The 15471-nt window shown below is 35.0% G+C and overlaps 1 protein-coding gene across 1 annotated transcript; it reads right to left on the reverse strand.

Annotated features, from left to right (window-relative positions):
- Positions 1–207: 207 nt before the first annotated feature.
- On the reverse strand, positions 208–14894 carry LOC101883431 (uncharacterized). Its single transcript, XM_087248676.1, has 6 exons — positions 14816–14894; positions 13824–13866; positions 5293–6358; positions 4092–4247; positions 3304–3402; positions 208–2632 (listed from the first exon to the last, which is right to left on the reverse strand). Exons 3-6 carry the CDS (start codon positions 6337–6339, stop codon positions 2336–2338), a joined length of 1599 nt encoding a protein of 532 aa, XP_087104802.1. The 5' UTR covers positions 6340–6358; positions 13824–13866; positions 14816–14894; the 3' UTR covers positions 208–2335.
- Positions 14895–15471: the final 577 nt, after the last annotated feature.

The following is a 15471-nucleotide window of genomic DNA, read 5'->3' on the forward strand; positions in this document are numbered from 1 at the left end:
AGAGAACGAAAAAGAAAATATAATGTATGATGAAGATAAAAGGATATGGTGGGAAAACACAAAATATCAAATAAGAAAATACACAATCAAATATTGCGCAGTACTACTGTTACAAACCCCTGATGTTAGTCTAGGGTGTGGGGTTTGACATTTATTTAATTAAAATATATTTATATAAACAGTGAATGAGTGGAAAGACAACCAAAGTAATGCCAAAAAATGTGTGCTTTTATTTACAATCCCAAAGTGAACAACAACAACGAATTAATCAAAAATAAAGAAAAAGTAAGTAAAGCAAAAATATACTATTTACAATATGTACAACACTGAAACAAATAAAGACGGGAAAAACAAGAGAGCTGGCAGAAGGGACGCGGGCGGCGCTAAAGAAATGAAAAGAACAAAACCCAAACTAAATCTAACTTCCCAGAAGCATCTAGCTAACTAACTATGTGAAAAACAGTATAATTAACACACGAAGATCTTCCGAGTCCTAACTATCTACTCTATCTATCTATCCAAAAAGTACAAGGAGTGGCGCTCGCCCCTAACCTAGTGTACTAGACAGCAGAGTAATCCTGAGTGTTGCGAAATGTATGTCACGTGACCTTCTTACCTGTCCGCTTCGTCCACCTCGTAAACAACGATAAACTAAAAACGATGTACGAATAACGGACGGATAACGTGCACACAGAAACAAGCAACAACAAACACAGTTAGACGGGGTTATTTCAAAACGCACGCGGTAAATACAAACAAGCGACAAAACAGCGAAAGAGAAAAATGCAAGCAAGAAAGCAAGAAAGAGCGAGTGGTCTGGCGCGCGCTTTTAACACGGGTGGTCTTTGCTTATTGGATGTGACGTAAGAGTGACGTAACCGGGGAGGAATGACTGACAGCTGAATGGACCAATGAACGGAACCTGAGAATACATGAGAGCAGATACGGGAGAACAGAGCGAGAGAGAGAGAAAAAACACAGAGAAAACAGAGCACAAAAAAGACAAATACATAACAACTACAAAGATGTAAAAAGTATACAGAAAAAGAAGTTAAAAGATCCTTAGAAAAAGAATTAAACAAAGAAAATAAAGATATTGAAAAAATCAAAGAAATAGAGCAAAAATTACGAGATTTAGAAGAAGACAAATATAAGGGGGCAATGTTGAGGAGCAGATCTAAATACACAGTAGAAGGGGAAAAATGCACAAAATTCTTTTTTGATTTAGAGAAGCAAAGAGGTAAAGCAGGAATACGAAAAGAAATTAAAGGGAGAAATGAAAAAATGGCGAAAAGAAACAGAAATACTACACTGTAAAAAGTGTTACCTTGATTTAACTTATAAAAAGTGAGGCAAGTGGTTGCATCGGATGTTTTAAGTTGATACAACTTCAAGACCTTTTTAAGTAAAATAAACTCTATAATATTACTTAAAACAAATGCAACAAAATCAAGTTGAGCTAACTTATAATTCTAAAATTACTCAGTTAGATAAACATACTTTTTTTGATACAGGTAACTTATTTATAGTTTGCGATATGTAACCTGTACTCATTTTAATTAGGTTTTAAAAAATATATGTTTTTAGTAAAATTAACCTAATCATTTGATAAATTAACTTATTTAAATTGAGTTCTGGCTATAACCTCAAACAAATAATACTTTCTGTATTATAAGCACTATACAGTGAACAGAACTAACAACAGATTAACATACTCTCCTCTCAATAAGAATTACAAGTTTTATTGAATAAGAAAAAATGAGAAGTTGGATTGAAGACCATAACATTTATTGAAAGTCAACCATTGTAATCTTTAACAGTGACTGCCAAAAAGGGTCATAAATGTGGCTTCAAATTCACACAAAAACACTTTGGTATGCATACATTTTCAACTTGTTCTTAACAGTCAAGTCAAATATCCAAATTGCCTATGACCTTTTATCACACTGGAACGTTGACAATGTCAAAAACGAATAGAGTATTTCTATAATTTGAACTACTATGATTTTTTAAGAACTCCCAAATTGTGCCAAAACACTGCTGTGTACAGTATATACCTCGTGAGGTAATGACTGACAAAGAACACGATCCAAAGTCCACATGAATTTAAGGCACTGAAGAATAAACACAGAGGAAAATAACAATGGAAATTAGAAAATTATATTGCCAGAGTTACCTGGGTATTGAGATAAAAAAATAAATTCTTAAAACAAATATTTTTATCACCCTGAACAAATATTAACAGATTTTCTGATTACAGTACGTTTCACTTGGTATTTGGTAAACTTTTTTTTCAAATTATGGCAGAAAATGCCATATCCACGAAGAATTCTATCTAAGATAATTTGGTGAGAAGTTTTGCATACTTGGGTGATGACTTAGGACGCATGGGGTCCAATCCCACAAACAGCCTCTGGTAAATCTCAAACGTATACATCAGTTTAGATGGATACTTCAGGTCAATGGCATATGTCAGTCCAAAAAGTAGGCAGCATGCTTTTGCCAGGTTTGGCAAACCTCTGACCACGGGCTGTCCTTCTATGATGATGCCAATCGTGTCGGGCTGATGGCACATGTAAATCTTCAGTGGACAGCTGCCAAGCTCAGCATGGACCTCTGTTTCCTCACAGCTCTATTGGTGGAGACAAAAAATTATTTGGTCAGTTTGGTCAGACAGGTAATGAGATGAATTTAGCAGACACATAGAACAAAAATCAGACAAAAATTATACATTGTACTTTGTTCATAAAGGTGGATACTCCGCGGGCTCTGTGACTACAGCATGAGACCAAAATAATGCAGACCAAGGAAATTTCAATGCTATCATGATCTAGCAAGTGTGTTGCATTTTTCTGGTTCAAAGCTTACATTACAATAAAATATATATATATATTCCTTTCCTGTACTACTTTGATCATCACATTAAAGCGATAGTTCACCCAAAAATGTAAAATTACTCACCCTCAAGTGGTTTCAAACCACCATGAGTTGTTTTAGTTTAAGTCAAAACAACATATTCAAGAAAGCTGAAAACCTGTAACCATTGACTTCTATAGTATTTGTTTTTCCTATTATGGAAGTCAATGGTTAAAGGTTTTCAGCTTTTTTTCAAATTGATTTATTTTGTGTTTGACAGAAGAAAGAAACTAATAAAAATTTGAAGTTATTGTGAGTAAATGATGACAGAATATTTAGTTTTAGGTGACCCATCCTTCAAGAGCAAAAGCAATTACCCCATATCAACACAATATCAATACAAACAGAAAAAAAAATTTGAAAAGTAGATTTAAGGCCAAGACATACATGGTAGACACTGATGAGATCTTCTTGTCTCTCTCCCATATACTCTACCAGGCATCTCAGAACCACTTCTCTCCTTTTGTCTACAGAGGCAGATGGATCCTGTCAAAAAGTAAAATATGATCAAAATTCACAGCTGGATGACAACACAAACCACATCTGTAACCACATCCACTCTGTATTTAAACTAATCATTCAATTCTTGTCAAATATCCTACTATACAATACTATACTACAAGATCTCACAATCACAAGCATATCATAAAGAAAAATATAGGTGCATGTTGTTTATTTAAAGTGAAGTGGAACAGATTACAAAATTGAGATGTATCTTTCCAAGTAGGCTGTATTTAACAATATGAATCAAGTAAGAACAGTCTATTTCTCACCTTAAAAGTTTTCTTAAATATGTTTAAATTGACTATTTATAAGCAAAAAAATAATGTTTAGGAGCAAGATACAATCATGAAAAAGGGAGACCAGGGAATTGCATCACTCATTCATTTACAAATATATTCAGACAGCATATCCATTACAGACAGACCAACAGACCTGAAGTACACAGAGAAAGTGTAACTTCACTGAATGTTCAAACATACATTTCCACTGATTAGTTCATGGGTAGTATGAATGTGCTCACAATGAGTTAGACTTTAATAACTCACTCAGTTTATTTTAACATATGCTGCAAACACATACTGTATACACCACCTTCTTTCTCATATTGATGATTAAGTACATAATAGAAAATACATTTGGATGAAAACACAAGTTCCTTTTTTCCCTCTTACCTGGATGAGTTTCATCATTTCGACCTTGATTCTTTGACCAACTGCTCCTCCCTTTTCATTGAAAAGTGACAACATCCTTGGGGTATGTCTGTCCAGCTGTGACATAAATGTTGACTCAAGTGATATGCCATTGATTCTCAAGAACTCTTCACAGATCTGCAAACAGACGTAGATCATCTTAATTACAAACCAAATATGATGTTTTTACTGTGATTTAAACAACATGAGTTGTATATGCAAATGTGCTTTTTACCTATCAAATCAAAAAGATAGACTGTGTCAAGCAGTTAAGGAACATATTTAATATGCATTTATTTTTTAAGAATAAAATTCAGTTTTCAGTCAAGTCTATAGCTTTTTGTACAGTTTACTTGTTTCTCCTTCTGTACTATTCTCCTCTGCACTCCTTCCATATCCTACTTTCCTCTCCCGCCCTCCTCTCTCTTCCTTCCACACCCCTCATCTTTCTTAAAATTGTCAGAGTTAAATTTTTTTTAGTTGATCAGCACTCAAATGTAAATATTATGAGCGTTCTTGTCCTGCAATCAACATTTTAAAGGCATCAAAAGCTTTTATCAAAATTATCCTAAAACATAAAACTATACATTATTCTTGTCCTAGCACAACTTTGTCAATTTTCATTGAACTTGAAATGTTGACTACTGTAGATTTTGTATATCCGGTTGATTTTATTACTTAAAAAGTGTAGGATCTGTTAAGATAAGATTTAGCTAATGTGCGGTTGTATTGTTATGTAAGACAATGAACCTCAAACAGCTTCTTATAGGCAAATTAAAAACTTTCTTTAAAACTTTTCAGTGATAGAATTCGAGTGAAAGAAGCATATTTTACAGCTACTGTACAGCTATGTATACTAGATATTTTTTTTAGCTAAACTAGATTTACTTTTCCATCCTAGAAAAGCACTTCACAACTACAGGCCATTTACCATACCATCATGAAGTTTGTAAAGTATAATGTAGGGAACAATTAATAATTCATGAAGATACTGAAAGTACGTACTACAGTGTATTTATTAAGACACACAAGTAGATAACATACGCAAGCATGTGCGCGCATGTGCGCACGCACACACACACACACACACACACACACACACACACACACACACACACACACACACACACACACACACACACACAATGATTTTAGCTAGTTGGCTTTGCTAAGTTTACCCTACCTGTGAAGGTTTAAAGAGGGCGGGCCATCTCTCTAGAAGATCTGTGACACCTGGGGCTTGACCAACAATCTCCTGTCTTCTCAAACTGAAGGTACTTGACATCAACTCATTTATAACTCTGTCGTTATTCTTTTTCTTGTTCTCAGAAGTCAACTCTAGTCTCTTACTCTCAAGGGAATCATCCGTTTGCCCAGGTGGATGAGGGGGCAGGTAGTTTAACTCAGCTTTCCGAGCTTTTTTGATGTTTTTTGCTGGTTGTTTGTTCTCAGAAGATTTGCGCTTTACAGAGTTCACCAAGACTTCTGGAATCCCATGCATTCGAAGTTTGCTTCGGTAATTTCCTACTTTATACTTTAGGCTCTGCTGCCATCCATAGAGACCATTGAAAGAGCCTGGCTCCTTCAAACATGGATGCCTTTTTATGAGAGCCTCTGCTACTGCACATCGATGTGCATCATTTGGGTATGGAGTGTATGAAAATATGAGCTCTGCCAAACACTCCAGGATGTTGGACTTTATACCAGGATAAGACTTCTCTTTGTACAAAAGAGAACCATCTCTGAGAAAGTTCTCATTGCCATACTGAAGCGCTAACTCTGTGTTATACGAAAACTTTGGAATAGGAAACTCTGTTGGCCATGGTTTGTGCATTTCAGAGCTACAGGGACTGAGTAGTATGGTGTCATCTGATTCTGCAGAGATGGAGCCACTTGATGTGGATGGTAGACACGCAAAGTGATTTTCTGACACTGCTCTGGATACAAAGCAATCTTCTGTTTGAAGGTCAGGAATCTCTTTTGTTAGCAAAATGACAGGTGGGACATACACTACCTTTAGTGTGTCCCTATCCTTCAGGTCATCAGTTGAACTTAAAGTAATGAAGTCATCAAAATCTTGATCTTTGTATTGAAGGCTTATGTCCACGTAGATCTCAAACGTCTGTTTTATGGTTGCTTCCAACTCTTTTACTGTACGTGGCATTTCAGGAACACAAAGTTTCTTTATCTCATGGTCCAGGATTACACGGAACTTTACAGCTGCCTCCATTTTGATGATCTAATGTTGCCTTGAAAACAAGACAAAACAGCATATTAGTTATTTTTACATTCAGTCTGGCATTGTTTAGCAACAGTTCTTTGTTGTATGTGCGTGAAAATCTTGAAAAACATACGTCCCATCACTTGAACTACACCAAATGGTACAGTTTATGAAATGTGTATCTATTCCAGACAAATATGGCGCTTCAGCATCACCATTCGCCTTACTGCAATCTTGTAGTCTGAAAGCGGGCAGACATCAGTGAGATCCTTCTGTTCTACAAAAACTACTTGCTCTGTGCTCTCCAGCTCAAATCCTCGAACGTGCTCATCATACCAGGAAATTAATACTCTAGCAATAAAATTGACTTTTTCTCTCAGAACTACTATCTGAAGAACTTCAATAAAGTCTGGAAGTCCAGCAGTAGATCCATAGGCCAAAATCATGCCTTTAGAGTATGTACACAGCAAATTTTAGATAGTAGATTTAACTACCTTGGAGTTAAAATTAACACTCCCTCAGAGTTTATATGGGAACCACTATAAGTGTTAAAAATAACACTTTTGAAAGTGTTAACATTGTCAATACCAAGAGAGTGTTAATTAGCAAACTCTTACTGTGTACAATATCTGTTAAATTTCCGATTAAATACCAGCAGCTGTGGTTGCCAGAACCTTTTTGTGAAAAACATGAAAGTTTTATAGAACTGCATAAATTTACAAAAAATAACCATATTTCATGAACTAATACATTGTTCATTTTACAAAATCATAGCTTAGTGCAAAAAAATGTAAAGTCTTTAGATGCAATAATGTTTTCATGTGTGATTGCAATTAGCAAACAGATTTTGACTGCATTAGTAACTACACAGTTACCTTTAAACAAAAGAAGATGCAGCATAACATCAAATATTCTCAGTTCATCTTGGAATTGAACAGAGACGCTATTATCCTCCACAATGGTGACACAAAAACCGTTTTGCTGTTTTTCTTTCTTTTTTTTCATTTTTAGATTTTACGGAAAAATACCAGCAGCTGTGTTCGCCAGTAATCTGCTGTTTTTAACATTCATAAATTCAGTTTACAGAATATTTCTGTTAAAAGCACATTCCACAGTCTGTATTTTTTATCGATCTCACACTGCAAATTTTAGATTTGGTAGATTTAACTACCTTAGAGTTAAAATTAACACTCCCTCAGTGTTTATATGGGAACCACTATAAGTGTTAAAATAACATTTTTGAAAGTGTTAAAATTTTTAACACCCTGAGTGTTAATTAGCAAACTCTTATTGTGTAAAATATCTGTTAAATGTATGTCAAAATACTGGCAGCAGTGGTTGCCAGTAATCTGCTGTTTTCAACATTTTACATTCGTAAATTCAGTTTCCAGAATATTTCTGTTAAAAACAAATCCCATAGTCTGTATTTTTCATTCGAACACACGTAAGCCTTAAATTCCACAGCAAAATCCTCACTAGTATCCTCACTACAGAGGGCTGAACACTCAGACAGTGATGAAGTTATTGAGACAATTAAGTGTCTAATTAAAGGAGGATTGAGAATTATTGATGAACAACTGTTAACAAGCAGAATCACTGAAGGACAGAAAAACACAAGCCAAAGATGAAATAAACTCAGAAAAAAAAAACTCTAAATAAAATAATAATCAATAAAAATAAAACAAATTACACAATAAAAAATGTTATTTTTCAACATCTTTAAAAAAATTCTCATCACATTAAACAACTCATCATGGAGCTTCACCTATTACTGACCTTTGACTTTATTTCTGTCATGTGAACAAAAGCTCTTAATGAAATTTCTGTTGTTCATTTAAAGTCACCATGATGGAGGACAGAGTCTGCTTTAGTCAAGCTCTTCAACTTCTTGCTATAAATGTCTTTTATTTTGGCTGCTATAGTTAGTGTTAATTACACTATTTATACATATAGCATGGAAAGCCGAAAGAAAATTAATGTGTCAGTCTTTAGAGATTTTTTATGATAACATAGCCATCCCTTCCTGCTTGTTTTCTAATTCAATATCATATTAGTTATGTGTGAGAGATAAATAATATACATAAATGAAACCACTGAAGCTCCAATAATATAAAATAAAATAAACCCAATATTTACAATGAGAATGTTTGATCTATGGCAGAACTTAAAAACACACTGACATCAACAATTAGTCTTTGAATCTCAATAATGGTGACAAACAAAAAAATAAAAATCAAGTAAAAAAACACTACTGAAATATCACCTCCCAAAAACAACACAAAATAAAGGAAAAGAAAGAGATTGTAAGAACATAAAGCTGCATAATTAATTAATGCTGCAATGCATGCTGGGAGCTTTGTACTATGCTGGCACCCAGCATGCATTGCAGCATGAGCTATGCAGCTTTTTTTTTTTTTTTTTTTTTTAGCAACCACGGTTGAGGTTCATATGTTGATTCTTGATGTCTGTGTGTTATATGAGTAAGCTGGAGCTTGAATGTTTAGTGCATGACACTCTAATTATTAATTGCATCCTAATTGTTGAATCTTCTCTGAAAAGCAGCAGACTGCCAGTATTATTGTCCCTTCAGTTTTATATATAAACTATATTTGCATATTTTTATGAATCAACTTATTAAACACCTAAAATTATATCTATAACAATTAATCATAAACAGTAAAGTTTCTCTTGATCTTTCTAGCTATAGCTAATGAATTTTAGAAACACAGCTATAACAGTCAGAGAAACGTTAGGCTATAGGAGTAAAGCTTCAAGAGCTCAAATAAGCAGCCTCTGATCTCCATGATGGTGAGGTCAAATGAAATATTTTTAATAAAAAAAATATTCTTACAGAAATGAAGTCAAACTGTAATCAGTGAAGCTGCTTATGCTGTTATTTAATGGAGTTGTTTAATCCTCTGTTTTAATTCAGTTGGTTTGGTGTGAGGCTGTGTCTGTAGTTTTATTTCTTCCTTCAATTTCTTATTCCTTCAGTGATTGTGCTTGTTAACAGCAGGTGTTCAACAGCAGGTGTCTGAAATCACTTATTTGTGGTTATTCACTCTGTCTAGTGGACTAAACTAATTGACTAATTTAAGGGCCAGGTGAATGAGGGTGTGGTGAGATTTCAGACACTCTGATTAGTTTCTCAAACACAAGGGTTTTCTACAAACGTAGATACATGTTACTCTGTGTGACAAGGAGGCAAATCAGCTTCTAACGCCGAGAGGGTTATTTTACCTTTATCTAACTCTAGAATTTTAACACTTTACTCTGAATTACCTCAACACTTGAAATTTAACACCAATGAATTTGCTGTGTAGTTCCATAAATTGTAACCGTGTTAGAAAGATGTACATTAGTCTGACCCGGCGACACTCTTCTTATTGCATTGTGTACATTTGTATGCAGAACAGCTATAGGCACCTGGGATACTCTGGCAGTACTGAAAGTGGGAACGGTTGTAGTTGCATGCAGGTGGTATGCAATCATCAACTGATGCTTGTTTGCGAGGGAAAACAGAACATTCCTGAAATTCCCTGTATGCCTCACAATTTGTTTGAAGTAACGATGTTTTCCCTCAAATCGCATAGTCCAAAATCCAATGACCGGTCCAAACACTTTAATGAGCATTGGATAATGTTCCAGAAAGTGGTGTTTAGGGATCAACTTAACCTGAGGAAATGCAGCAAGTAATCTGAGTCGATGCTCAGAAATCTTTGTATCAAGATATGATATACTTGCTTCACTTTGAGTTGGAGCTACCACAAGTTCAACTATCTCTTTCAGACACATAATTACATCCCATGCAGGATCATTCAAAGGTATCCTGTGACCTATCATTAGTGGGAGCAGCCTGATGAGGGTCCAGTTTTCGTGGGCATTACCTCCGATACTTTTTCGAGTGGAGAATGCAATGGGAATGGGCTGTGGACTGTCTGTCTTATCTCCCCACTTGTAGGGAAATGATTTGATTGTGTTGTTAAGCTCATCAAGAGTGATGTATCCTTTGGCTATGAAATCACTAAAGCACAGTGCTAATTCCATGGGAACAATCCCCTCAAAAAGGTCATGCAAAATATCAGGAGGATACCCCTCAACCATGTGAAAATGGCTTAGCTTCTCTGACAGTGGGCAGGGCCTTTTCACACCAAAAGTGTGTGGTAATGCAGGGTTCTCTTGTAGTGTTTTGACATGAAGAGAATAATCCTCCTTTGTTCGAATGTTAAAAGCACCTGATCTCACTTCCTTTTCTTGAAAGTCAGCATGCTCTCCTAGACAGAACCTGCAAATGTATGTTCCTGAAAAACTTTCTACAAGGCCAGCAAGTGAATGTGCACCAAGATTGTCAGCAACTACACAGTAGATGGACCCTTTGACAGTTTTCCCTATGACTGGAATCAAAATTCCATCTTGTTCCAGTACAGCTATGTCATCAAGGAGTGGCTTGAGTACCTCTGCATATCCAAATGTCTTAATATCATTAGCTTTGCACAAAAGTGCTAGATACACTGAAGTTAGTGTGGAGCGATAACACGATGGGTTATTTCCCAAGATCCAGTACACGGCTGTTATCTTGTGTTTCCTTCGAGATGTTCCTAAGGGATTGCATACCTCAAAATCATCTACATAAAGGAATATGCAGATTCTCTGCTCTTCAGAATAAAAATCACTCTCTCTATAAAAGGCACCATCACGGAATGATCTGTACTGTGCAGGAATACTTGTGTTTCCATAATCTCTCAGAAACTGTTCTCTGATATCATTGTTGTTTAAAATTTGTTTCAATGATTCAAGGATTGGAACATACTGAAAACTCTTCTTTTTAATTGGATCAAGAACATATTCAACTGGCTCTACAACGTTAAATGTTTTTAGAAAGTGCCGTCTCCTTTTGAAAGCTGATGACAGTGGCCCATCCTTATCAAAAGCCATGCTTATGGGGTTGGATTCATTTAATTCCTCAAATAAAGAGGTTACAACTGTGCTGTCAATGACACAGTTGTTTTTCTTCAAGTGTGATTCAACAATTTCTCTGATAATTGGCATGGATGCTGATGACACAAACTGCAGTTCATCTACCAACTCATCAATACACCTGTTTGAGACATTATGCACACTTTCCAATTTAAGCAGGAAAGAAGCTATATGGTCCACAATTAAGTACCTGTCATCCTTTTGCACAAAATGTGCACATGAGCTGGTTCCTTCTCCACTACATTCATCTATATTTTCATCCTGGGTGGCTCCAGTGTTATCTAATTCAAAAGTTGGTGTCTGGTTTGGCTTTTCAAAAAGAACAGTTTCTTTAAAATCGCTTTGAGTATGAGGAGTGTGCTTCCTGTGTTTGTGTGCTTTAAACGTTCCATAAATATTGGTTTGGAAATCACACCCTTGAAACACACATTCAACTGTCACATTACTTTTAAGGTGATGAACAACATGTGCAAAATATTCTCTTTCTGTTGGAAACCCTTGTGTCCTACACACCAGGCATGTAAAGGACAGGACAATCTCAGGTCTTTGTGTATGACTTTCCAGATGGCATCGAGACAAATGCGAATGCAAACCACTCCAAGTTTTGAAAAAACATGGACATTCCAAGTAAATGCATGGTAATGAATGACTATGACCAAAGGTTCCATGATGCAGTCTATAATGTTTCAAAATGTCACTTCTGGTAGGTAAGTGATCACTGCACCTTTTGCATGGCCAACTCATTTTATCCTTGCCTACAGATTATAAATAAGAAAGAAAATTATTTTCAGTATTTTCAGGACACTCCCCTTTGTTTACAAGTGTTAAGTATCCCTCAAGGTTATGCCAATATTAATAATCCAAACATAGTAAAGCAACATGCAAACTTATGTTAAAAAAGCTACATACTTTGTTGTGTATACATTATTACACTTGCTTTTAACAACATCAAATTCTAATGAAACCTGTGATTTTTTTTCTTTTTCAGTGTAATATGTATTAAATTACGGTTGCCTGTCAATTATAGAATCTTTTTCAATTATAGAAAAGTTTTTCTGTTCCCTCGAAAAGATGTTTTGCGATCTCTCCTAAAAATGTTGTTTCACAAACACTTCCTATTTACTTCATACATGTCAATCCTCCCGTTTTTGCCGAGCTGGATTCTTCTGTATTTTAGCACTAGTATTTTGTACTTTTGTATTTCTATTCCAATATCATTCTATCACTACGTATTTCTCATATTTCTCCCATATTTTAATCTTGAAAGCATGTTTAAATTAATATAAAAAAATCTGCCTTCACTTTCTTTCCATTAAAGTGGTGCGTTGTTCGTTGTCCTTCCAAAATCTCTGATTTTGTTTTCTTTGTTAACATGTGTCACTGTAAGAATGCACAGATTCAGAATGAAAGCATTCGATTACTTTAGTAACTGTTTGTACTTATTTAGGAGAATAAGTTGTGTTTAAAATAAAACATACAGGAGGAATACATTTACATATTATTAAGTGTATTTGTCTATTTACACACACCCAAATCCCAAAGTGTCCTGCACTTTAACTCCTCTTTAAATGGCATGTATAAAAGCTGATCTGTCAGTGCTTATACATGCATTCACTGATTCAGAGATTACACAGGAAGGGCAATGATTGACACACAGTATTAATGGAAAGAAAGTGAATGCAGACATTTTTATATTCATTTAAACGTGCTTTCAATATTAAAAATGTGGGGGAAATACAGGAAACTACTTGATATGATAGGATGATAGTGGGATAGAATAGTAATATACAGGAGAATCACCGCAAAAATGGGAGGGTTGAAATGTATGAAGTAAACGGGAAGGGTTTGTCAAACAACAGTTTTGCGAGGGATCACAAAACAACTTTGCATTTCCTCGCAAAACATCTTTTCAAGGGAACGCAAAAACTCAAAAATATATATTTTCCTATCACCCAGTTTTTTTTTCTTCCACCCATTTTTTCCCCCCACTATCACCTCCATTTCGGGTCTCTGTATGAATTCCCTGCATGCAGGCATTAGTGTAGTCCTTTGCTGCTGAAGCCACATTTAATTAATTTATTTTTTCCTTAAAATTTAAACCACATTTTTATGATGCACTTTAAAAGCTTGGTAGTTATTAATTGTGGAGTATAATTAACTACATGAAGGATTTTAGTAACCACATGTAAAATCCTTTTTATTACAGAAACATTGAGCAAATCTTAGTGGCAAATGACAGTTCAGTGAGCAAGAATTATCAGTCAGCCTTTAGAAAAAGATTGATAATTAGAAACTGCCCTATTTGGTTCTTTTTTTTTAACTTTGTTGTGGGCAGGACACAGACAGCAGATGATATGCCTTCAGGTAATTGGTACACATAAAAACATATTAAAAATGATTTACATCAAATGTAAGTCTATAGAGCCCAGACTCTTGATTGTGATATTTCACAATATGTTTTACTTACCTGAAAATAGTTATAGCTGTAATTGTATCTATTCTAAATTTTGTCTCACCTGTTTGTGAAGATCGCAGACCCCAGGTAATGCACTTGAGTATCTAAATACCAAGAAAGAGTATGTTAGAATAAAGTCAAAATGTTTCTGTAAACATTACTGGCAAATAATGGGGTTATTGCAGTAATACTGTAGAAATAGTTTTAAAGGATTTCAACCAAAAATCTCTAATTCATTTACTGTGCAGAATTTAAATGAAATCGAGAAATCTGATAAATTTACTGAAGTAATGCTACAGTATACTAACAGGATCTCTGATGATATAAAGGCACCCTGAACTCATACAACATACATATCTGTATTTACTAAATTATCCATCCTCAATGTAGCAAGAGTTGCGATGATGTTAGCAAACGCTAACAGGTCTGGTGAGCTAGCTAACGAACCAATCCACGGCATAACTTAGCCCGTGATCTGTTCTGTAGTCATGACAACAACACTTTGTTAATTAAACTTTCGCATTCGATCCTACTAATACGATCCCTTTTTAATTGTTAGTTTGTAATAACATAAAGTAGCATACGGTAGCACTTAAGTAACATTAGCATTTTTTGTTTATACCTTTTACCTTAACGTTACCGTAGATATCTTGTACGGACGCATAGCCTACCATGAGATCCGATCGTTTCTTATGAACACGCAACTGTTTAGCCATCTGAGCTTGCCATGTGAACGGGTTAACATTAACGTTAGTTGATGTTACTGTACAGTTTGCACAATTACCCTCGCCTGCCTAGCGAAGTCCGTGGTTGTGCGTGACTTTACATCACCAATCATTCGGTTTAATATAAAACTTACCGTGCTAATGAGATTGGCGCGAACAGACTGCGGCTTATGTGACCAACACTTCAGACATTTTAGCTCGACATGCGGTGCGGGCTAACTAATGTTTCTGTACAATTTGCAGAACGAACCTCGCCTGCCTATCAGAATCACCGGTTTTCATGTGGCTTTACATCACCAATCATTCAGAATTTGTTTTTAAAACTTACCGTGTTAATGAGATCCTGCAGCAAACAGCTCGTGGCGACAAAGAAAGACGCTGCATCAGCCTACAAAATGCCCGCCAGTGAAAAATGGATAATGCCGAATTATTAAAATTACGTTTGATGAACAAGCCTGCCACATCGAAAGCTGCTCTAATAAATTGTCTGAGTCAACTCAATTTTAACACATTTATTGTACACAACATCAGTTTGCAAATAACTACTCAAATAAATTGCATTCAATTTGATCAAAATATACTGTTACATAAAAAAATATATATTTTAGGTAAGGAGAAAGCATAGTCATACTTTTTTGTATTAAACTAATAAAATAAACTAGATTATACTTAATTTAAGTATGTAAAATCTACTTTGTGGGTGTAGCACTTTTTACAGTGTAGAAGAAATCAAGCATTTTTATGAAGATCTATTTAAAGCAAAAGGTATTGATGAAGAAAAAGAAAGGAAGATTCTAAATTATATAAAAGTAAAACTAGAAAAAGATGACAACAAAGAATGTGACAGAGAAATAGAAGAAGAAGAGATTGAAATTGCAATAAATCAACTAAATAAAAAGAAAAGTCCAGGTATAGATGGAATAGGAAATTAATTTTATATTGTTTTTAAAGATATTTTAAAAGGAATACTTAAAGAAGTTTTTA

Source organism: Danio rerio, chromosome 4 (assembly GCF_052040795.2).
Source record: "Danio rerio strain M-AB ecotype USA chromosome 4, GRCz13ab, whole genome shotgun sequence".
NCBI lineage: Eukaryota > Metazoa > Chordata > Actinopteri > Cypriniformes > Danionidae > Danio > Danio rerio.